Here is a 24,994-nt window from a genome sequence, read left to right as displayed (position 1 = left end):
GTTAATCTATTCTTCTGCATTTCAGGAATTTCGCAGACTGTTCATGGTTTTCCTTTAGAATGTTTAAACTCCCCCCTGCCATGTTGTATTCATTTGTATATTGTACACCGCTCCTTTCCTATGCCATCTCCAGGCGCTGTATAACGTCATTGCCGGGCACCGAAGGGGGCTCGGCAGTTACGCACGCTGAAAGGGAGTACTCAGTTTTCACTCTGGTTGTTTGTTTGTTTTCTTGTTTGTTTGTCCGGGCGATATCTCAGCCATCCTTTGAGCTAGGAAGCTGAAATTTCGCCACAATCGTGAGCAAGTACTTTGTCAAAAATTGTATTTTTGTTTTTTGATTAATCCATTAATTGATTAGTTATTTAATTATTAGCGATTAATTAAGTACTTATACATTTCCTTTCTCTTCTGGGCATTATCTCAGGCACCTTTTGAGTTAGGAAGCTGATATTTGGACATGCCAATGACCAAGTGATTTGGCTGTGAATGCTATTTTTGATTTATTGATTAATCAATAAATCGATTAATTATCGAATTATTTGATTAATGACTAAAAAATATTTTTTTAAGTTACAAATTCGGATGAAATGGTGGTGGTTTCTGTGTTATGGGCCTAATAGAACACATAAACCACCACTATTTCATCCGAATCTGTAACTTAAAATTTTTTTTTTTTAAAATAGGCAATTGATTGATTATTATTTAATTTTTACACGATTTTTTTTTTTCATTATTAATTATTTCTTTATTTTCTGTCTCATCTGGCCAATATCTCAGGCACCTTTTGAGGTAGGAAGCTGATATTTGGACATGACAATGACCAAGTGATTTGGCTGTAAAGGCTATTTTTGATTTATTGATTAATCAATTAATTATTTATTGATTAATAAATAAATTATTTATTTTATATTAATGACTTATTCAATTAAATTCCTAAAAGTTACATCTTCGGATGAAGCACTCGTGGTTTAGTTATGCTATTAGTCAATTGATTAAGAAAATATTTTATTCTCAAACGGATCTCTGATTTGAATATCTCAAGAAACCCAGTTTATAATAAATGTTTGATTTCCTTTAATCTTTCAAATCTCCCCCCTCACCCTCCCCATCAAATCTCCCCCCCCCCCCCACCCCTCCCCTTCAAAACTCCTAACCCACTCCTCCCCTTCAAATCTCCCCCCTGACCCCTTCACCTCAAATGTCCCTCCTCACCACTCCCCTTCAAATCTCCCTCTCACTCCTCCCCATCAAATCACCCCTAACCATTCCCGCTCAAATCTCCCCTCACCAATCTCCCTCACCCCTCCCTTTCAAAACTCCCTCCTCACCATTTTTCTTAAATTCTCCCCTCTCATCCCTCCTCAAAGTTGTCTCTTAACTCCTCCACAAAGCTGCCTCCTCCCCACTTCCTCTCCCTTCTAACTCATACATCCACATTCTCCCAACTTCTTACAACCTCATACTTCACTCTGCTGCTCCTCCAACAACTTCTCACTGTGCCTCATCCCATCACCATCAAAACTTTTGTCCTCCTCATCTCCTGCTATATCTGACACACTGTGAACAGCTCTCCCCACCTCCCCCTCTCCTCCCTCATCTTTCCCTACCCTCCCCTCCCTTGTCCTGTATCTGATGCTCTCCCTCCCTCTTCCTTAACGGTATGGACCTCAAACATCCGTGGCCTTCGCTCAAACCTGACCGATCTCTCCATACAGGTTGCTTCAGACAAACCAGACTTAATCTGCTTAACAGAAACTTTCCTCCTTCAAGATGTCTGATTCCTTAATTTCTCTCCCTGGTTACTCCGTCCTCCAGTATGATAGACCTGGGCCTCGTCCTGATGGTGGGGTTGCTATCTTTATGAAAAACTCTCTTCCTCAATCTCCATGCACTGCCCTCTCTCCAACACCCTCCCCCCTTCCCCCAGGAGTACCTCTGGCTATGGCTTCCCCTTCGCTCCCACCTTTTGTTCATATGTGTGCTGTACCGTCCACCAAACACTGATTGCTCCATGTACATCTCCCTGTCTGTCAACATGGACCAACTTCTGTCCACTCATCCCAAATCTCTCTTCCTCATACGTGGTGACTTCAACGGTCATCATGCCAGCTGGCTTGGTGAGGATACCTCTCGCTCCAGCCAGGGCACCTCAGCAAAGGACTTCTGCGACTCATTGGGACTGGCACAATCTGTCAATTTCCCGACCCGGATCTCAGTCAATGGTACATCAAGTCTTCTAGACATGGTTATGACTAACTTCGCTGAATATGTCTGTTGTCTTCTTCTGCTCCAATCGGTTCATCTGATCATTACCTTTACAAAGTGGACATCCCTCTGGCCATTCTCAGAGAGCCTCCTTAGCGTCGACGAGTCTGGCATTTCACTCAGGCCGACTGGCATGGTCTTCAAGTACCCATCAATCATCTGGACTGGTCTGCCATTTCTACTGCCTCTGACATCAACTCTTCCTGGGAATTATTCCAAAGTAAATTGCTCTCTCTCTCTCATGCACAGATTTGTCCCATCTCGTCTTCAGTTGTCTTACCCTTCCTCCCGTCCAGGATACACTTAATCTTGTGGTGAGGCAGTTGCCCTGAAACAACTTGCCTTTGCCTCATGGAAGGCAATCCAACGGAAGGCAATCTCAGTTCCTTTCACAGAGCTCGGAACAAGTGTGGGTCTACACCGAGGAGAGGAAGGAAACAATATCTCTCTAATCTTAAGACTGAACTCTCAACCCTGTCTCCCTCATCCAAATCCTGGTGGCTTCTGGTCAAATCTGTTTCTGGTGTTTGTTCCCCTTCCATCCCCTCCTTTACCTCAAATGACTACACAGCTGACTCCACACATGAAAAAGCTGAATGCCTCAACTCTGTTTGTCTCAAAATATTGTGTCCTAAACCCATCACTCTCTGTACCCACCTTACCCAGTCGAACCCAGCTGATCCTGGACTCTGTATCCTTCGCTCCTGACAAGGTGGAGAAGTTTCTGTCAAACCTCGACTCTGAGTCTGTAACTGGACCAGATGGCATCAGCCCACGGGTCCTAAAATCATGCTCTGCTGCTCTATCTCACCCTCTCTCTGTTCTCTTCACCCTCTCTTTTGCTCAAGGTCATCCACCATCTGCTTGGCAATTAGCCAACATTACCGCTTTACACAAAATGTGCAAAAACAGATCCTTGCAACTATAGACCAATCAGCCTGCTCCCAATAATCACTGGTCAACAAAATTTTAAAAGTATATTTTATATGGTTCTAGTATATTTTCAGGTGATTCTAACCAACATGAACCTGTAGATTTCGATTGTGATATCCAATTTTCACTAGCACATCCAGTTTTTGAGATCCAGTATACCATAGGAATACCACTTCATTTAACTTCTTTTGACCCCTTCATTTGAAATTCACAAACCTCTTGTTGACCCTGAGAAGGTATTCTTACCACCACTTCAATTGAAACTTGGTTTGATGAAGAACTTTGTGAAGGCCATGGATCAAGATGGTGCTGGCTTCCACTAGTTGCTAATGAAGTTCCAAGGCATTGTATCTGAGGCCAAAGTAAAGGCGGGTGTTTTCAATGGTCCTTAAATTCGTCTTGTACTCACTAATCAGGACTTTGTAACGAGACTATCTGAGCTGGAAAGCGTTGCTTGGGATAGCTTTGTGACTCTTGCTCACAATTACCTTGGAAATTTTTGAGCACCAAATTATGAAGAGCTTGTGGAGAAGATGTTGAAGAGTTACCAGGCGCTCGGTGCTCGAATGTCACTCAAGATACATTTCTTCCATTCTCATCTGGACTTCTTTCCACAAAATATTGGCGATGTCAGTGATGAACATGGAGAAAGGTTTCACCAGGAAATTGCCATCATGGAGACTCGATATCAAGGCTGATTCAATCCAAACATGATGGGCGACTACTGTTGGACTTTACAACGTGAAAGTGATTGCTCCTACAAACGCAAAAGTAAAATTCAGAGGGACTTTTAATGTGATGTAAATAAACACTTAAAGTTCATATTATTTTTTGTGATATTTTATAAAGTTCATATTATTTTTGGAGATTTACATTTTTTATGTGATGTAAATAAAAACTTAAAGTTCATATTTTTGTGATATTATAAAGTTCATATTATTTTTGGAGATTTACATTTTTTTATGTGATGTAAATAAGAACTTTAAGTTCATATTATTTTTTGTGACAATAAATAGACTTATTGAGACTAATCAAGAAATTCGCATGCTCTAAAGATTTTTTCCACACTTATGATGTACTACGTCAAAGTTACATGATAGCGAAATTTTAAGGTCAGATTCGGATTCGTTGGCACCAAATTAGTTAGAAACAGTTGAAAATAAGTCAGAACCAATTTGGCTGTTGACCAGTGAAATCAGCAAGGTCATGGAGTCCATCATTGCTTCTGATATTATATCCTTCCTCTTCTCAATGGCTTGATCTCCGATCATCAATTTGGATTGAGACCAGGTCACTCTACTCTGGACATGCTGCTTCTGCTGTCTCAACAATGGATGGAGGTCCTCAATGCCAAACAGGAAATCAGAGCTGTCTCCCTTGACATATCTCGTGCCTTCGATGCGGTCTGACACCCCGCCCTGCTCACCAAACTCTCCTATGGTATCCATGGAAATCTCCACGCATGGCTTTCGGAATTCCTCTCTGGTTGCAGTCAACGTGTGGCTCTGCGTGGAATTCTCTCATCTCCCCTTCCTGTCCATGCTGGAGTTCCTCAAGGCAGTGTTCTGGGCCCTGTGCTTTTTCTGGTCTTCATCAATGATCTCTCCGACTCTCTGGAAAATCCTCTCTATCTCTTTGCTGATGACTCCACTCTCGGCCGCTCCATTCCTCATCCCTCAGATCGGCAGGCAACAGCCTCTTCACTCTCTGCAGACCTGGTCAATATCACAAACTGTTAGTACAGACCTGGACAATATCACAAACTATCACAAACTGTTTGGAAATAAACCCAAACACGGCGAATGGTTTTAGTAATTTACATACCATAATGTAATGCTTGATTACATAATGTGCGGTAACGTAACACTTGATTACCGTGCATACTGATGTACATACTGTGCATTCTGATGGGCTTGATTAAACCTTACTATTATTCGATATAGGATTAGATTTTTCGGGGCCTCTCATCATTAATAACACTCGACCCAAACAAAACCAATGGAAATATGCAGCCACAAACCCGAGCAGTGTATAATCAGCAGAGGCCAACAAGTTTAATGTGTCAGGTCTACCAGAAAACCAAGATGGCGGCCATATCATTTCTTGTATCAGGGTATCGTGAGTGGAGTCAAGCGACAGATGTGACGTCTGATCAATGAGTGCAGAACATTTCATTACTGTTCAATCTGGTCTGTTGCTTTCACATTACAGGTAGGTTGGTGGTCTCTTTGTTTTCTACCCACTCTTCTCCGATACTGTATTTATCCCATTGCCGGTTGTGCGCAATTGTTTCCCCACTAACCCACTGTCAGTTTAATTTTGCTCTTTTATGACTTTCAGTCTCGTAGAGAGAGAAAAAAAGAATGTATCTTTTGATCCTCTATTCCCAGGATGACGCATGCAAGGCCCTTGCTTTGTTACCCTGCGCTCTCGAAGTGAAAAGCAGGGTTAAGCGATCGGTTACGTGCGTATGTGTGGTGTATGTACTGCATTTTAAAATTAATTTTCTCAGCAGGCATTGGTCTGATTGACACGAATTTTACACCATCGGAGCTTTTAGTGAGAAATGGTGACATCGATTTTTTAGTGATAATTATGACGTCATATGTCACGTGGTACGGGTGCCATCTTGGAAAAACTTTGCACCGTTATATCTCCGAAACTGCTCCATGGAAAAAAAATTGAAACATGGCTCATTGTAAAGAAGTCCAAATGGGGAATAAGTGTTGCTAACGATGGCGTCATTGCTGCCTTAAGTATGACGTCATAATTCGACAAGTACAACGCTGAGTCTGATCAGTTTGAAATTTATTGAGCGTGATCTACCCAACAATTGTATTGGAGAATGTAAGCTTATAAAGTCATCAGTCACGTGGTCTGGCAGCTATTTTAGATCAAAGCAAAAAACCTTTAAAAAAACAAGAGTTGGCTCGCACCAAGTTGACTGCATGGGGTAAGTATTCTATAAATACCATCTAGCTTTGCTTTTATTTTCTCACAATCTCTTTTTCTTCCTCTCGCATCACCCACCATCACACTTGCCTTTACTGTATGCACATTTCCTTCCCCAATCTCTGTTCACCCTCCCACATCCCCTCCCTCATGATTTCATTGACTCCCTCAATTTCAACGTATATAATAAGATTGTGTCCTTTTAATAGCATGGGAGAAGGTATTATGGACAACAGGACCAATTTGACCAAAGTGAAAGTATGCCACATATTGTAAGGTTTCATTGAATTTGATGTTAAGCATGGTGTTACGCAATTTATGCTTAAAACTTTAAATGTCCCCCTTAACTTCGATGGAGTGTGTGTGTGTGTGTGTGTGTGTGTGTGTGTCTACATATTCATGTGTTTGATAACAGGGATAACAGGGCAATCTACCCATTTCCCTCTTGCCTTGCAGAAAATGGCACAGACTTTTCAGAAAAGTGTCAGGACATCAAAATCGACCATGGTAATGAATTGTATATTTTCTTCCTAACCCTTCAAATTACACTTTTAAAACTTTCCAATGTACAAAATGAGTGTGAAGTTGAAAGCTATGATGAATTGTGGACTGGAGCATTCATGATACTATGTATATCCACATACAGATGTGCGTGATATTATCGTCGTCCTGTTGGCGATAATCATCCTGGTGACTGTTCCTGTCATCTTATTCACGACATGCAGAAAGGGACGGGCGAGGCGAGCTGGTAATGAGTCTGTCTACTGATGTTTCTGTCTCTCTTTGAATAAAATGTTATCATTCAATGTAATTGCATTGCCACACATCTCAAGGATAGATTTTGCAACACTGATAGCAGAGCTCATTGAAATATGAGCTCAGATGGCATGCCAACAAGAACGACACTTGGTAGAGCGCATACCTCTGCCAGGCTAAACAGTTTATGTTTTGTGTCCACTGATAGGCTAGATCTGGATTCGAACCTGAACCAAAATCTAATCAGTTTGTTCTTGTCACCTAACCAACTTATCCACCAGGATTTGTCACAAGACTTCCACAACTTTTTGAAATATCATGCTATATATCATTTTTGGCCCTATCATTCACTCAATGGTGAAGAATCATTTAAAAACTAAAAAATTATTGGATCCGGATCCGTATTCGAATTTTCACCAACATCGAATCAATTCGTCCTTGTCACACACACCCACCTGTCCACCAAGTTTTGTCCGAATCCGTCCATAACTTTTTGAGATATCGTGCTCTATATTGGTTTTAGTTCCCCTCTCACCCAATGTTGAAAAATCAATTCACAAAATTATCTGATCCGGATCCGGATTCGGATCTTCACCAAAATCGAATCAATTCTACCTTGTCACACACCCTACCTGTCACCACGTTTCATCCGAATTACCCCACAACCTTTTGAGATATCCTGTTCACGAACAAACAGACAGACAGGGGTGAAAACATAACCTCTGTACACCTTCTGTGGTTGAGGTAATGAGGTCGAGCAGAAACACATTTTCATAATTTTACAATTATACTTTATAGCCTAATTGCACCACGGAAGTGATTGAGTCCACCTCAAATATAAACAAATAATTTATGATAAACACTTACGGCCAAAAACAAAATGATAAACAAGAAGACGTCATGCAGAGCACGATACTTTCAAAATCAACCCCCGACCCCCCCCCCCCCCCCCCCCAAAAAGGATGCCATTAAAAAAAAAAACCACCTTTAGAGGCCATTTTTCCCCGCAAGCGGGGGTTGGCCTTTTTCTGGAACTGTGGTTGTTGTTGTTTTTCGGTCCCCTTTTTGAAAAAAAGGATGCCATTGATCCATCAAATTGTCCATTTCATCAAGATTAAAATTGACGATCTTGATCAAACCTCGGGTCAATATGAGGAAAAGTGATGATTTTCAGATGAAAATTGATGATTTTAGAACTTTGACCTCGAGTTGACCTTTGACCTCTTCACCTCAAAAATAGTTGGTTTCCCAATTCAGTGATGCGTTTCGTAATTGCTGTTTAATTCGCAGGTTAATAAGATGAAAAGTGATGATTTTTCAGATGAAAATAGATGATTTTGGAAGTTTGTCCTTGAGTTGACCTTTTACCTTTTGACCTTAAAATAGTTGATTTACCAATTTATTGAGGCACTTTGCAAATGCTGTTAAACTTTCAAGTCAATCGGGCGAAAATTGATGATTTTTCAGATGAAAATGGACGATTTTAAAAGTTTGACCTTGAGTTGACCTTTGACCTTCTTACGTCAAAATTAGTTGGTTTCCTATTTTAGTGACTCAATATACAAATGCTGTTCAATTTTCAAGTGAATCGGATGAAAAATGGCGATTTTAGAAATCGGACCTCCAAATGACCTTTGACTTCAAAATCAATAGGCTTTTCAACTGTGACAACCTCTACAACTTGGTGAAGTTTCATGACGATCGGTTTAGAATTGTGACCTGTCGGCGAGTGACAAACAGACAAACAAACAAACGGACAGAATCACAAACGCAACCGACCAGTACACATGAAAAATCTTCGATTTTGCAAGTAATGAATGATCGTTTTAAGGCCATTTCCCCCCGCTAGAGCAGGGGTTAGCCTTGCGGGCCCCATCACAATCATGGTTCCCTGTTTGAGGCAATGTTTTTATGGCCGGATCCCCTTCCTGACGCCACTTGCGGGCCCCATGACAATCATGGTTCCCTGTTTGAGGCAATGTTTTTTATTTTGCAAGTAATAACCACCTTTGGAGGCCATTTTTCCCCGCAAGCGGGGGTTGGCCTTTTTCGGGAACTGTGGTTGTTGTTGTTTTTCGGTCCCCTTTTTGAAGCAATGTTTTACGGCCGGATGCCCTTCCTGACGCCAACCCTTTTTTGCCGCCTTTAACGACAAGCAAGGAATTACCAGTGAACTGGTCTTCAATTTGCCGACCTCGGAAGGATGACAGGCTGAGTCAACCCCCCTGGCGTTAATTCAGCGATTGACCGGGATTCAAACCCAGGATCCTAGGATCCTAAACCGGCACCCTAGCCGCTAGCCCAACACCAGGGATAATTTTGCATTGATTTTATTTTGCAAGTAATATTCAATGATAACCACAACTTGGACAAGCAGGAGTAGCCAGCTAAATCTAATAATTTCGTCCTTCTCAAATACCCAACCTCTCCAAATTTCATCCAAATCCATCCACAACTTTTTGAGATAACCTGTTCACAAACAGACAAACAGACAAGGGTGAAAACATAACCTCCATCCATCTTCGGTGGCGGAGATAAATAGAGAAGGGTAGTTATAAATGGGGGATCACCGAAGGAGAAGGTGAATCGCTACCTTGAAGGCAGCAACATGGAGCAAAATAATAATACGATCAAGTAATTGATAACATCTGAACACATACCACCCTTTCAACGGGATTGTTGATATTGCCTGAGAGTCAACAACAAACTAAAATTAAACTTAAGAACAAGAAAGAGCAATCAGAGATTGCAGATCTTCTCGAGACAAGGTTGTGTGGTGCTTGTTTCATGTTGCTTCGGATAAGGTTAGTTTTTCTATCCAAGATGGCTGCCAAACAATGTGACGTATGATGTCACCATTTTCACACTATATGCAGCAATGGTGTGAGATGATATTTGTAAAACTTCGCATCGATAGGGTAAGCGCTTTTAGAGTAACAATTTTTAAAATATATATTTTTAATCCAATATGGTAACCAAACCATGTGACCGGTGATGGGTTTTTTTTCCAACATTATATCCCCATGGGTAGTCAAACATGTGGTTAAAATTTCACATTTATACATTCAGTGCTTTCAGAGAAGAACAATAATTTCATTTGTGCAGTTTTTGCATAAAATCCAATATTGCTCACAGGCCATGTGACCTATGACTTATCGTTTCAAAACTTTATTCCCCAAAGCTAGTAGATCATGTGTGTGGAGTTTCGCATTGATTAGTAAGCCGTTCTGGAAAATAAGATTTTTGAAGGTTTTAATTTTCAATCCAACTGTCCTGAGTGTCATTTTCGCAAAGGTGTCTACGCAAATGTAAACATTAATTTTTGGATTCCTCATGCTCTGAATATTCCAAAAATGTATAGTTTTGCTAATCTACCAAAATTTTGAACGAAATTATATTTGTTAACATAGTGAACCTGACTATTAATTCTCCCATAAAAATTTTGTGTAGATCAAGCTCAATAAATTTCAAACTGATCGGATCACTCAAACTGATGAGATCACTCAAACTGATGAGGCACCCGCTGGGAAATTGAAAAAACGAAAGGTTTGCCATCAAACCCATCTGTAACCAATTTGACTTAACAGTGTAAGGTCTTCCTGTAGTCCTCAAATGTGAGTTTCCTACATTTACAGATGAGTGTTTTTTGGCCAAAAATATTGATGAAAATGTGTGCTTTTTTGACAACGAAAATAGTTTGAATGACACTTGTTTCTTCTTTTTTTCAGCCAGTGAAATGACTGACATGCCAAGGTAGAACACGAACACACACACACACACACACACACACACACACACACAACCTTTAACCCCCAGATAACTCACACACATAACCATTTTTACTTTATGCATACATATGAAATATCCATGCAGATAATGTGCATTCTTGACACGTCCATTATCAATTTATCTGAGACCTTATCCAGGCTGTTATTATGATACCGCAAGTCGAAAGGATGATTTATAAGGAATGTACTTCATTTATTATTTAACATTTGTTTTTAAAATTTTGTGAACGTAGCTATAGCACAGAATGAAATTTAGAGATGAGGTTATAGTCTGTAGATTTATCACCGATATTTTTTCGACCTTCTTTTTAAGTAAATTAGTATGCATAAAAGCAATCTTAATCACAGAACTTACCCTACTCCTAACCTAAATATCTAACTTTCCCATGGTCTTTGTCAAATTATTATTAACATTACAAGTTAAATTAAATATAGTAACAGTTGTAACCATAACCACATATAAAATAGTAACCTGAACTAATTTGATTCTGCAGATCTCCAGAAGTAATGTCACCTGAGAGTTTGCAGGTGTTCGGCTTTCCTGACTACAACAGCCCACCCACACCTCGGCCACATGGTAACATACACCAAAGCACCACTCTGTTACTAATCATGGCTTCACAGTAAACAGTGCTGAATCAAATGTTATCATTGCATGGAGGATTAATTAAAACAGAGAAACCTGAACGAAAGGATGTTTTTATTATTTCTTAAAGTTAATGACCATAGGAAGTAAGGTCATCAAAATTACTGGCGCGCACAAAAAAGAGTTTGATTCCTGAAAGCATGTAACTGCCAGGAACCACAATCTGTAATTCCATCCTAAAGAGCTTACACAAGAAACCAAAGTTCCAGAAAATTACATTGTTTATCAACCTTATGAAATGCAAGGCATATGGCTAAACATCACTGGGAAAAGAGAAAAAGAAAAATGGCAAGAGTGTACCGACACAACTTAGGTGAATAAGTCATTCCTGCCCACAGCTCCGTGAGCAGGAATTCATCCAACAGCGCTTGGTTGGTTAAATACGAGTACCAGGAATCAGATAGTCTAGTGGATTCAGTCTTGCATTAAGCTTATGGAAACCTTTATATATAAAGTAAACGCCAATTAAATTAAGAGCTTGAAGAAGAGAAGAGCACAAGAAAGAAGGAATGTATTTCAATATTGCAGTCATGTAGTACCGGGATAAACGGAACAACATGATTAACCACATTTTTGCAGCTGCTTGGCCTGAGGTTGCAAAAACACAATTTTGCTTCATACTAGTAGTTTACCACATCCTCTGTTTCCCAACTAGAGCACCCCACATCTGTGCACAGCAACGTAGACAGTCTTTCATCCAAGCATTGTGTGGAAATATTGTGGATAACAAAACAACATAATAAATAATCACCATTCCTTTGAATAACATGATAAATATAATAATAAATTAAAACTGCGGGCAGTGATGATCCGGGGACCATGCCGCTCCATCTCGCCATGTCACGTGACCTATGACGTCATAATTAGGATATTCATTCGATCGAGTGCCATACTATAAGTGGTCAAAGTTTCAACTCAATCGATCGAAAAATGAAGGCAGGGATGCATTTTAAAGGTTTTTTAAAAATCCAATATGGTCGCCAGGTCACGTGACCTATTACGTCATAATTAGGATGTGCATCCAATCAAGTGACATACTATAATTGGTCAAGGTATCAAGTTCATCTGACCAACGGTTTGGCCTGTAGGTCGATACAAAGTTCATGGCATCACAATATTAATTAAATTTAAAAAATGCAGAGTCAGCACTTTTTTAATTGGCACGCCGTAGACTAATTAAGCAAAAAATGAAAAATCGGAGAAAAGAGCGTTCTTCGCCTTGGGGTGTAGTATATGTGTGCCAAGTTTCAACTCAATAGCTCGAAACATGGAGGAGGAGATAGATTTTTGAGATTTTCACTAAATCCAATATGGCCGCCACATAACGTGACCTATGACGTCATACTTAGGATATGCATCGAGTCATATGGTATCCCATACATGGTCAAAGTTTCAAATTCCTACGATGAAAGGTGTGACCTGTAGGTCGCCAAAAAATTTTCATGGAATCAGAATAATAATAATAATATAATCCGAGCGATTTCAAAAGGGTACCTATGGTCCCCTAATAAGCAACATCGTACAAAAATGCTGATTATGGCTCATCCAATAATTTGGAATTCTGTCAAATAATATCCAAGCTGCTCGAGCAGTGGCATTTTCCTTTCAGTGCTCCTCCGCTTGCTTTCCCACTCACCCAATAATTTGGCTCATTGAAAAAAAAACTTCACATCAATCAAGACAATGAGAAATTCCACCCACAAGTCAGCTTGTGCCGAAGTTTTGACTGTCTACCTTTGATCTCATTCCAGCACATAGGTGCGCAGCATCCAGCCTGCTTGTTTCTTTGAAATGGGAAAATGTCAATCGCATACCAACCTGCGCCAGAGAACCATGGTGCCCGGCCAAATTGTTCCCGAGCAGTGGAAAATTCCATTCATTGCCAGCCTGTGGCAGAAGATTAACCAAACAGTAAAACAAGTTTAAATCAGCATAAAATAATTTACATGCGAAACACCTCTACAAAGTACCAGTAAATGGTTACAGATTCCATACGTAAGTTACAAGGGTATTCTTTATTTCCATTAGAAATCTTGAGAAATCATTAGAAACTCCAGCTTGGCATCAAAAGGTATGTTGACAATGTAATTGCCAGTGTTTATTTATTATTTCTGATGAACGAAACAATAGCATTCCCATGAATTCGAAATTTCACGAAGAGTATGTATCTTTCACTTTCCTGAAGTTTTTCACCGGTAACTGCATTGTCTGTTTTTTCACCAGTTTTTGAATACATATGTTTGACAATGATTTGACATAGTTTTTTAAAGTTTATGTTTATATAAATTAAATATACATGACGTGCTGGACTTCCTCCAATAGGGGACTTTCAAAATGATGTAATCCACCCCCAGGATGTTTGGTGCGCATGCACAGAAACCCCGAGAAATAGCGATATTTGGGGCATATAAACTACTATCATGCATGTGTCATAAGGATTGTTACCTAAAATGTCTCACTAAGTATCGAATACAAGTCAAAATTAGAACGGCACTCTTCGACGTCACGACGTTGACTGAAATGCTTCTGCCCGAATTATTACATCATTACAATACTTGTACAAAGTTTCATTTAAATCCATTCAGCTGTTCTCAAGTTATCACATTTCTACCTGACATGACTCTGAACTTATGACCTCTTGACCCCAAAATTTAATCACTTCATGTTTACATCATTACACATACCTGTACCAAGTATTAATTTAAATCCCTTCAGCTGTTCACAAGTTATCACATTTTTACCTGACATGACCTCTGACCTTTGGCCTTTGACCTCTTGACCCCAACATTGTGGACATCTCTCTGAGTGGACATCTCTCTGACCATTCTCAGGGAGCCTGCTCAGCGTCTACGAGTCTGGCATTTCACTCAGGCCAACTGGCACGGTCTTCAAGCAGCCATCAATCATCTGGACTGGTCTCCCATCTCTACCACCTCTGACATCAACTCATCCTGGGAATTCTTCCAAAGTAAATTGCTCTCTCTCATGCACAGATTTATCCCATCTCGTCTTCAGTTGTCATACCCTTCCTCCCGACAATGGTACACGGAATCTTGTGGTGAGGCTGTTGCCCAGAAACAAATTGCCTTCGTCTCCTGGAAAGCAAATCCAACAGAAGGAAATCTCATTTCCTTTCACAAAGCCCGAAACAAGTGTGTGTCCACCTTCAGGAGAGCCAGGAAATAATATCTCTCCGTTCTCAAGACCGAACTCTCTTATCTGTCTCCCTCTTCCAAATCCTGGTGGCGTCTGGTCAAATCTGTTTCTGTTGTTTGTTCCCCCTCCATCCCCTCCCTTACCTCAAACGGCTACACAGCTGACTCCGCATGTGAAAAAGCTGAATGCCTTAACTCTGTGTTTGCCTCTAAATCTTGTGTCCCAAACCCATCCCTCTCTGTACCCACCATACCCAGTCGTACCCAGCTGCTCCTGGACTCCGTGTCCTTTCCTCCTGACAAGGTGGAAAAGTTTCTGTCAACCCTCGACTCTGATTCTGCAACTGGACCTGACGGCATCAGCCCACGGGTCCTAAAATCCTGTTCTTCCGCTCTTTCACTCCCTCTCTCTGTTCTCTTCACCCTCTCTTTTGCTCAAGGTCAACTGCCATCTGCTTGGAAATCAGCCAACATCACCACTTTGCACAAAAAGGTGCAAAAACAGATCCTAGCAACTACAGACCAATCAGCCTTCTCCCAATTATCAGCAAAGTCATGGAATCCATCATTGCTTCTCCAATGGCTTGATCTCTGATCATCAATTTGGTTTCAGACCAGGTCACTCTACTCTGGACATGCTGCTTCTGCTGTCTCAACAATGGATGGAGGTCCTCAATGCCAAACAGGAAATTAGAGCTGTCTCCCTCGACATATCACGTGCCTTCGATACGGTCTGGCACCCCGCTCTGCTCACCAAACTCCCCTCCTTTGGTATCCATGGAAATCTCCACGCATGGCTGGCGGACTTCCTCTCTAGTCGTAGTCAACGTGTGGTCCTGAATGGGTTTCTCTCATCTCCTCTTCCTGTTCAGGCTGGAGTTCCCCAAGGCAGTGTTCTGGGCCCTGTGCTTTTTCTGGTCTTCATCAATGATCTCTCTGACTCTCTTGAAAATCCTCTCTATCTCTTTGCTGATGACTCCACTCTCTGCCGCTCCATTCCTCATCCCTCAGTTCGGCAGTCTGCAGCCTCCTCACTCTCTGCAGACCTGGACAAAATCACAGACTGGGCAAACAGGTGGAACATGTCTTTCAATCCTGACAAATCTCACACTCTTACGATGTCTCTCCGAAAAGACCGACTGGACAACCCTCCCATCTACTTTCTGAATAATCCTCTCCAAGAAGTTCTGTCACTCAAGCTTTTGGGTCTCACTATCTGCCATGATCTTTCCTGCGAAAACCACATTTCCAAGCTGGCCTCCAAAGCCAGTCGCCGACTGGGCATCCTCCGTCGTGCGAAGTCCTTCCTTGGCACACCTGAGCTCGTCACCACAAACAAGGCTTTCATCCGCAGCTCAATGGAGTACTGCTCTCCCCTCTGGGCTGGTGCTCCTGCCTCACACCTAGCTCTCGTCTTCACGCTGTTGAAACCAAAGCGTTCAGAATCATTGGAATCTCCCGCGATGACGCTATCTCCGAGGGCCTTTCACTTCATCACCGCAGGCAGGTTGGTGGTCTTTCCGTCTTCTACCGACTCCTCTCCGGCCTTGCTCCCCCAGCTCTCTCTGGGCTCTTTGTCCCCCAAATATTCCTGCAGGTCGCACAAGATCTGCCTGCAACCCTCTTATGGTTAAACTGCCAAAATCAAGACTCTCTGCTCACCTTCACTCCTTCATTCCTCTTTTCTCCCGCCTCTGGAACAAACTCCCTCACTCTCTTCAATCTCACTCCTCCCTCCAGGTCTTTAAAACGGCTGTTCACCACCATCTCTTATCTTCCCCAATCCAAAATCTTGATCTTTTCTACCCCCGCTAATTTCACCCCAAATCCACTTTTTTGAGGTGACTTTTGACTTCTTTCCTGGAAGTCCTTGGTGTCCTTGCGTTTTATACCTATCCTGCCTCCCCCAGGCCCTCTCCCTCCAAAAACATCTCCCGATGTCCTTGCTCTCAAATGTTGTGTTTGTGTGCTTCCTCCCCTTCTCTCCCCATCTTGTCGACCGCTCCCCTTTTTATATACTTTGTTTGCTTGTTTGTTTGATTTGTTTGTTTGATAAATGTTAGCTCTTTCACGAGCCTCGACTCTGTATAAAAAAAAAACAAAAAAACAAAAACAAACATTTAATCAGTTAATCTTTACATCATTATACATATCTGTACCAAGTTTAAATTAGATAACTTCAGCCGTTCTCAAGTTATAGACCTATTACAAACTTTGACCTTTGACCTTTCCCCCCAACATCTAATCAGTTAATCTTTACATCATTATCCATACCTGTACCAAGTTTGAATTCGATCCCTTTAGCCATTCTCAAGTTATAGACCTATTACAGACTTTGACCTTTGACCTCTTGACCCCAACATCTAATCAGTTCATCTTTACATCATTCTACATAACTGTACCAAATTTGGTCAGAATCCCATCACTGGTTCACACGTTATCGCGGTAACATAATTTTTACCCGACATGACCACTGACCTTTGGCATTTGACCTCGGGAACCCAAAATCTAATCAGTTAATCTTTACCTCATTATACATACCTGCAACAAGTTTGACTAAGATCCCTTCAACCGTTCTCAAGTTATTGCGGTAACGAAAACCTATCACGGACGGACATCCGGAAAACATAATGCCGTTGGCGACGTCGTCGGCGGAGGCATAAATACTTGGAAAAGTATCTGAGAGAAAACTGGGGGTTTCTTCTGCACAACAAAAGAGTTGGAGGGATACACCATACCTGGTTTGGGTGATTCTGAACACTGATGGCAGGTACTATCTAGGGCTTGTGAATGCACAGGGTAAGTTTAAAACGAACCTTTAAAGCGATTAAAATTACTGTTAATCATGTTGAAGGAGGGGAAGGGGGAAGCTGTTTGAGCTGTTATAAATATATTATTTGTTTGATTCTGCGTCACAAGATAAATTATTATACATTTTTGGATCTATTGCAAAAGTGTGTGTGTGTGTGTGTGTGTGTCTGTGTGTCTGTCTGCGCACATGTGTTAGTTATCCACTGCCGCCACTCGCTTGTATTAAAACAGGAAATTATAGGAACTCAACACTTCTCATCCATGGATATTTTTCGTTCTTCCTATATTTTCGCTCTTCTCTAGGATTTTTCATTACTCAAAAAACTTATCCATATTGGTTTTTACTGTGACCTTTAAATTATTCCATTTATTTGGTAAAACTCTTTTCATCATGTCAGTCATCATCCTCATCATTCGTATGTAGCACGTTGTACCGCTGATGCAGTGACCTCTTTCGGTTAGAGCAGGAATTTGGAATTTGGCAAGGGTGCCGGCAATAGCTCGCCCACATTTTGTGAAGGACACCATAGGAATTATAACATACACCAACCCATGCTGGATGACAGGACAACCAGTTTAACATCCATCCACATTTATGTGACACCGGGATGACAGTTTATAGCTGGACCAAGATTCAAACCCAGGCTAGACAGATTTGAGGCAAGTGTACGCACCTTTAAGCCATTCTGCCAGATGCTTTGTTGCCGATATGGATAAATATTGGGTCAGTAAACAGAATCCTTGCTCCTCTCGAGTGTGGGCTGTGATGTCATGTAACTAATTTGCCTGATCAGTTATTACAGAAAAGGGCAGAGCATTAGGGTGAGCTGTGGGAATTTAGGTTAGTCAGTGTTAAAATTGGATGAAGTGACTGAATGCCCAGCATCCAGTTATTTCATTAACAAAACAAGAAAGAGCCATCAGAGATTACAAACCCTCGCCAGGATGTATTTTCAGTGGTTTTTAAGGCTTTTGTGTTAAAACAAATATTGCGGCCGATCCACGTGACAGATGACGTCATCATTATTATTTTTTCTCCACTAATTTATTCCTAGATTATGCTCAAGAAATTTCATCTTGATCGGATGAAGTTTTGCACTTGTCAAATTATGACGTCATAAAGGAGGCACCTACGACATCATCATTAACATATTTTATTCCCCATGGAGAGTTCTTTATAATGAGCCATGTGTAAATCTTTTCTATTCAGCGCTTTTGGAAATATAGAGGTGAAAATGTTTTCGATTTTTTCAAGATGGCGGCCGAACCACGTGACCTATGACGTCATAATTATCATAAAAAATTATACAGGAGGAGGTGCACCTATGGTGAAAATTTACTGTCAATTGGACCAACGGTTGCAGAGAAAATCATATTTATTCTGTGCGGACAAACAGACAATCAGACAGACAGACAAACACACAAATGAAAAATCACTCATAGAGCGACAGTTGGCAAAACAGAACAAAGTGGAATGGCACTCAGTAGAGCATCCTTTTAACCTCAAAAATAGTTGGTGTTTGAATTCAGTTGGCTGATATGAAAATCCTATTCAAATTTCAATTCAATCGGATGAAAATTGAAGCTTTTAGAAATTTGAAAAAAGCGGTTGACCTTTGGCCAACGTTGACCTTTTGGCCCACGCTGATCTCAAAAATAGTTGGTGGTTGAATTCAATAAGCCAATATGTAAATCCTATTCAAATTTCAAGTCAATCGGATGAAAATTGAGGATTTTAGAAATTTGAAATGGTTGTTGACCTTTGGCCTATGTTGACCTTTTGGCCTATGCTGATCTCAAAAATAGTTGGTGGTTGAATTCAGTTAGCCAATATGTATAACCTATTCAAATTTCAAGTCAATCGGATAAAAATTGAGGATTTTAGAAATTAGAAAAAAAGTGGTTGACCTTTGGCCTATGTTGACCTTTTGGCCTAGGTTGATCCCAAAAATAGTTGGTGGTTGAATTCAGTTCGCCGATATGTAAATTCTATTCAAATTTCAAGTCAATCGGATGAAAATTTAGGATTTTAGAAATTTGAAAGGGTTGTTGACCTTTGGCCTATGTTGACCTTTTGGCCTATGCTGATCTCAAAAATAGATGGTGGTTGAATTCAGTTAGCCGATATGTATAACCTATTCAAATTTCAAGTCAATCGGATAAAAATTGAGGATTTTAGAAATTTGAAAAAGGTGGTTGACCTTTGGCCTATGTTGACCTTTTGACCCCAAAAATATATAGGATTTTGTCGGACCACGAACTCTACCGTTTGGTAAAGTTTTGTGAAGATCGGTTTAAAATTGTGACCTGTAGGCAAGTATAAGTGAGCGGACAGACAGACAAACAAACACAAACATACACACAAATCGGACGGAGTGAGCAACATACTTGCAAAAAAAATTTTTTTTTTGGCCAATTCTTAAACGGACTCAAATGCAATACCGTCTCGTCAGGCGAGGGTAATAACAAAATTAATTTTAAAAGGTTTTCTATATTCTCAAGCAATTATGAAAATGAATACATTGTCCAAATGTCTCCCCTTTCCTTGAACTTACCAGTGAGCATATCCAGATGGTAATAATCGCCAATCACAACTACCAATGTAGCAATATAAATAAAATGGTAGTGCTTGTCCCTTTTCTTTGCTTGTCATGTTTCTTGTCTCTCAGCGCATCAGGTGTCATCCCAAAACTTCAAAGATAAAATGAAGAATGTCTTAAAATTCTGGTTTCGGTATCTAAATTTACTTCCAACTCCTTCTTTTATTCCACTCTGTCCAGTCGAATGTAAACTCTCTCAAGGCATTCACCATGCCAGATGATGTCACAGCATTCCAGTGGACGAGGCTGCATGCTCAACCACCATTGGATTATTGTTGTTGTTGTTGTCTCCATTCATCCTATTCATAACTGGATTGCAGTTATTGTTGTTATCTGGCGCATACCATCCCATCACCTGTGCTTGATGGGTATATCCTCTCGTATTTAAAATATCAATGTCTCTTTCGAATAATTTTAAATAATCGTTAGGTTTGTCATGATGAACGCAATTAATCCTCCTTTTACCCCCTCTATTCTGTATATTCACAGTCATTGGCCATGAAGAAGAAGAATTGTGTGTTGAGGAAGACCACATGCTTGTCAACTCCTTGTCCAGGCTGCAGCTACTTGAGAATTGAGGAATGTAAAGCTGAACTCAGTCTGGAGTATATAACAGGGTCTGGAGTATATAATATTATAACAGGGTCTCAAAGTGTTGTTTTTCTACTCAAACTTAGGCACTGCCTTAAAACTTCTTAAGAAATCATGCAAATATGTGGCCCTTGTACAGAGAAGACAGTGGCTCATGGAGTTATATACACTGCCCAAAAGTTCGATGCATGATGCCGAGCCAACTAACTAAAGATGAATAGTGGATAAATACATATTTGAGAATATTTTTGAGAAATATTTGAGATTTGAGAGAATAAGATTAATTTGAGATAAATAAAGCTGCACTAAACCTCATATTCATTGGAATTTCTTTGTTATTGATAGGGGAAAGTAAACAGCATTCATTGCATCAATCACTCACCTTTCACCACTCTGCTTCACGACTCAGGCGCCAAATATTTTTAAAGGTTTTAAACATTGAAGCTTTTATAGTCGATTCTCAGGTGGAATTATGTGAACATTTGTGTTTCTCTTTTAAACTTTTGTACATTTGATATTCCTTGTCCATTCACTGATTCTTCAAACAAACATTTCCTTTTTTTTGCCTTTATTGTAAGGACTTTCCTTTGACTTTTAGACCTTTTTATTTTTCTCTCCAATGGTTTCCTTTCACCAAGAAATAACATTTTATAACCTTTAATCAGTGTCCTTTTAATAACTCCAAATGGAACCACATGTAAAAATAGGGATTGAAAATCTCACTCCCTGATTACTATTTTGTTTTTTAACTGTTTCATGTTACAAAACAAATATATAGCAAAAATTCAAAATTCTTAGAAATTATTCCATGTGCAATCTATAAAAAAAAGCAAAGGGTGTTTGTTTGAAGCCTCATATTTTCTCAAATATTATTTTTTATGAACTATTTATTTATTCTTCCTCTTTACCTTGGGCCACGATTATTCCTACATTATTGTAGGGTTGGCCGGGGAGGCTTGGCCGAGGTCTTTCACAAACCGGCTGGCTATAGGCCTGACCTTTGACTAAGGTTAGGACAGTAATTTGGAATTTGGCCATTGCGAAGGACACCGTGGTGTTTTTTTTATGTCCACCAACAGACAGTACTTCCAGAGAAGGGTCCCATAGCCTAACATCCATCTAATAGATGGTGCACACATTGTCAATGCATGTGAAACATCAGATTGACATTTTACAGCTGGGTAGAGATTCAAGCCCAGACTAGACAGCTCAGACCCAGCTAACACACAGATGGTGGCACACTGTTGGACCAACGTTGGCAAATCGAAGGAGATTTTACACCATATTGCTAACCTTGGACCAACGCTGGAAATCCACTTGCAAACGTTCCGATCGTTGCCAAATATATTTGCCAATGTTAGAGAACTGTAGGTATGTTATCTGGAGAGGCGAGTGTGCATACCTCTAGGTTATCCTGTTATCCCTATTCCTTTTTAATGTCCTTTGTCTGATTTACTTTCCAATATTTTTTCATTAAAAATCTCATTTATATTGCAGATTTTGTTTTCATTTCAAGGCACAATATATTAGGTTGAGTTTTTGGAATTTTTCTTTGACACCATTTTTATTGGCAAAGGATAAAAACAAGTATAACTTTACTTTTGAGCAATACTTAAATATTGAGAAACTTGACACAGATGAGCTGTAAAGTGGACTGTAAAGAACCAAATTGTGAATGAGCACACTCCACAAGTTTCCAACTACTAATCATGATGCTTCCCCTTCGCCCCAACTCCTATTCTTGCCTACTCTCTTATTTTAAAACTCATTTCCGCTTGTAATGCACAGATTTCCTCGTGCTTGTTCCTTCAATCTGTCTTTTTCGTTTTCACAGGAGCGAGTCTCATGGAAGAGCATTGTATAGGTTATAGAGCTGACAGTGGGACAAACGTCAACAGGAACAAACGTCAACAAAGAATAGGAAAATACATAAGAGAGGAGGGAGGAAACACTGAAACTAGCAAGTAAGATAGTTGGATTAGAAAAGGTTAATGGGGAGTAACAAATATATATGGGGTCAGAGCTGCGTATGACAAGAGATGGTGGTGCATTGCTTGCTGGAAGTCTTTGTGGGAAGAGTGAGACAGAACAATCTTTGTAAGGTGCTTCCATAGATATGAGAAGTGAGGAATAAAAAATTTGAAGTGTGCAGTTAGCCTTGATTTGGGAAACCTGACCAGGAGGGGTTTACTGTAAAAATACGTGAATCCTGAAGTAGATAGGGAAGGTCAGAAGTGGGAGCAATATCAGAGAATAGATGGTAGAAAAAAAAGAGATGCAAAATGACAGAAACAGACTAAGACCTTTGGCCTCATCAAGGGAGATTCAATAATTTTGAGAGCTTTAGATTCCACAGAATCCAGGAAACAGAGGTGATGCTGGGGTGCCAGAGCATAGTGTAGAGCAGTACTCCATTAACCTATGGACGAAGGCTTGCAAACTGTATTTTTGGAGAGAAATTACTCTTTTCTTGCTATTTAAGACTTAAAGATTAAATTATGTAAATCAACCCACATCCCACTTCCTGCTCCTTGATACTCCTCCTGCTACTCCTCAAATGAAATCTCACAGCGGAACAATCGTGTACCTTATCTATGGCATATCTTTTTGCCTAAGTATTATTTTTGTTATTTTTTCCTTTGGTTAAGGTGTTCTGTAGTTATTTCAACGAGAACTGGAAAGGCATATATTTTGGCCTAAGTATTATTTTTGCTATTTTTTTCTTTGGTTAAGGTGTTCTGTTGTTATTTCAATGAGAACTGGAAAGGCATATATTTTGGCTAAAGTATTATTTTTGTTATTTTTTCTTTCTTCAATATGTTCTGTAGTTATTTCAACAAGAACTGGGAAGGCATATCTTTTGGCCTAAGTATATTTTTTTTGTTTAAGGTGTTCTGTAGTTATTTCAAAGGCAATGTAAGGAAAGGCTGTAAATGAGAAATCCGGAATTTAAATAAACTGGAAGATGGTAGGTCTTTGGGAGCAGAGTGGGACATTAAAAGTTGAAACTATAGTAACTTGCATAGTTTAGCAAAACATGGTGAAACATCAAAGTGGTTTGTTTTGAGAAATGCTGCACACAAAGTATTGCAGATGAACAATATTTCACATATATTGTGAAACAACTGACAGGAAGGGGCATTGCCTCACATACAATGGATGATTTTAGGGATGATAAGCGGACATATTAACTGCCGTACTCACAAATGTTGGCATCATGCATCAATGTGAAAGTGGGCATCCTGGACCAAGGAGCATATACTAGTGTCATCACCTGAATTTCTGCAAAAATACAGTAGATTTTAAAATGTTTAACTTTTGGACATGCATATTAAATATCTTAATAACTCACTGTGGTAGGGGACATACTATTGAGATTAGTGCTTGCCTGCTCACTCAAAAATGAGTTACTCTTAATTCTCCTTCAACTGAAGTTCATGAATGTCTGATATGTCGGGTGGCAGCTTGTAATTTTATGGAGAATGAATGGTTTTCCAGCAATGTGATGTCTTATGCCTCCCTCATTATCAACTTTATCATACACAGTGTTGTACAAATATCCAGCCATATCTGTGTTGGGCTTTGACACTCCTAGTGAGCAGAGCCAACAGTGTCACAGATCCTGATGGATTCATTGGTGCCATGTTTTAGTACTTCTGCTCAAATCATCATGTTATGGATACTTGGATCATTTTGTCTGAATAAAACTGCACTTCTTTTGCCCAACATTTATCACCTGCATGTTGTTAAGGCTTTTTTTGTATACATGTTTGAGGCTTGTGGAAGAGCAAGAGCAGAATGGAAGGGAACAAAAGGGGAAAGGGGGAAACACCAACAGCATAAATCTCTGTTCCATTCAGTTCTCTCTGTTATTCCATTTCCAATTCCCTGCATTTTGTAAAGAAAGAATGTATCACTTTGTTGTGAATAACTAGTAAATTGCACTTGCCCGCACGGGATTTTAAACGGAGTAGGGATGGAGGGGGAAAAAATGCAAATTATGTCGTCAGGCTGGCAAGGTGGGAGCAACAATTTGCATTTATTGCCATATTTGATGCGATGAAAATGATCGAATGGTGGCAAAGTGCACTATTTGAAATTGTTCGTTTGATATATGTACTGTAGCTTTTTATGCCTAGGGTCCGTAATAAAAATTTGTATTGATGTCAAAGCCAGTGACCAATTGCAAATGAATTAAATGATTTATGAAAGTCGATCTATTGAGAGCCGATATTGCACATGTCATTCATTGCATGATAAAATTAATTAATAGATGACCTCCTGCCCTCCAGCCAAAAAAGGCAACCAAGAAATGCGACACAAGGGATTCTGGCATAAGGCTGTTTCAAACTCGACCTGGGTTCCTCTATAGCTGCGGACATTCACAAGTAACCCATACATGATAATCCCAATGCTACATGTCCCCATCAGCCACCAGATAAGTTTCATTGCCTATTGCTTATTTTGGCAGGAAGGGCAGGGGGTTATCAATGA

General features: G+C 40.1%; 1 protein-coding gene across 2 annotated transcripts in view; it reads left to right on the top strand.

Annotated features, from left to right (window-relative positions):
• LOC137425069 (uncharacterized) overlaps positions 1-24,726 on the top strand; it is a 79,530-nt gene extending 54,804 nt beyond the window's left edge. Inside the window, exons 4-9 of one of the 2 annotated variants that reach the window (XR_013623132.1) lie at positions 6,610-6,660; positions 6,800-6,901; positions 10,638-10,662; positions 11,192-11,274; positions 20,399-23,148; positions 23,234-24,726. Coding sequence is in view for 1 of the 2 variants with exons in the window: in XM_068113082.2 (XP_067969183.2) it covers positions 6,610-6,660; positions 6,800-6,901; positions 10,638-10,662; positions 11,192-11,274; positions 20,399-20,487 (350 nt within the window). In the remaining variant the exon portion in view is untranslated. Of the gene's footprint in view, positions 1-6,609; positions 6,661-6,799; positions 6,902-10,637; positions 10,663-11,191; positions 11,275-20,398 lie in introns of both variants that reach the window. The other variant, XM_068113082.2, reaches the window with a different exon arrangement.
• The last annotated feature ends 268 nt before the right edge of the window (positions 24,727-24,994 follow it).

The sequence above is a fragment of the Myxine glutinosa genome, chromosome 4 (assembly GCF_964187855.1).
Source record: "Myxine glutinosa chromosome 4, kmMyxGlut1.1, whole genome shotgun sequence".
Classification (NCBI taxonomy): Eukaryota; Metazoa; Chordata; class Myxini; order Myxiniformes; family Myxinidae; genus Myxine; species Myxine glutinosa.
The sequence above is the reverse complement of the archived record's forward strand: the minus strand, read 5'-3'. Positions and strand labels throughout refer to the sequence as shown.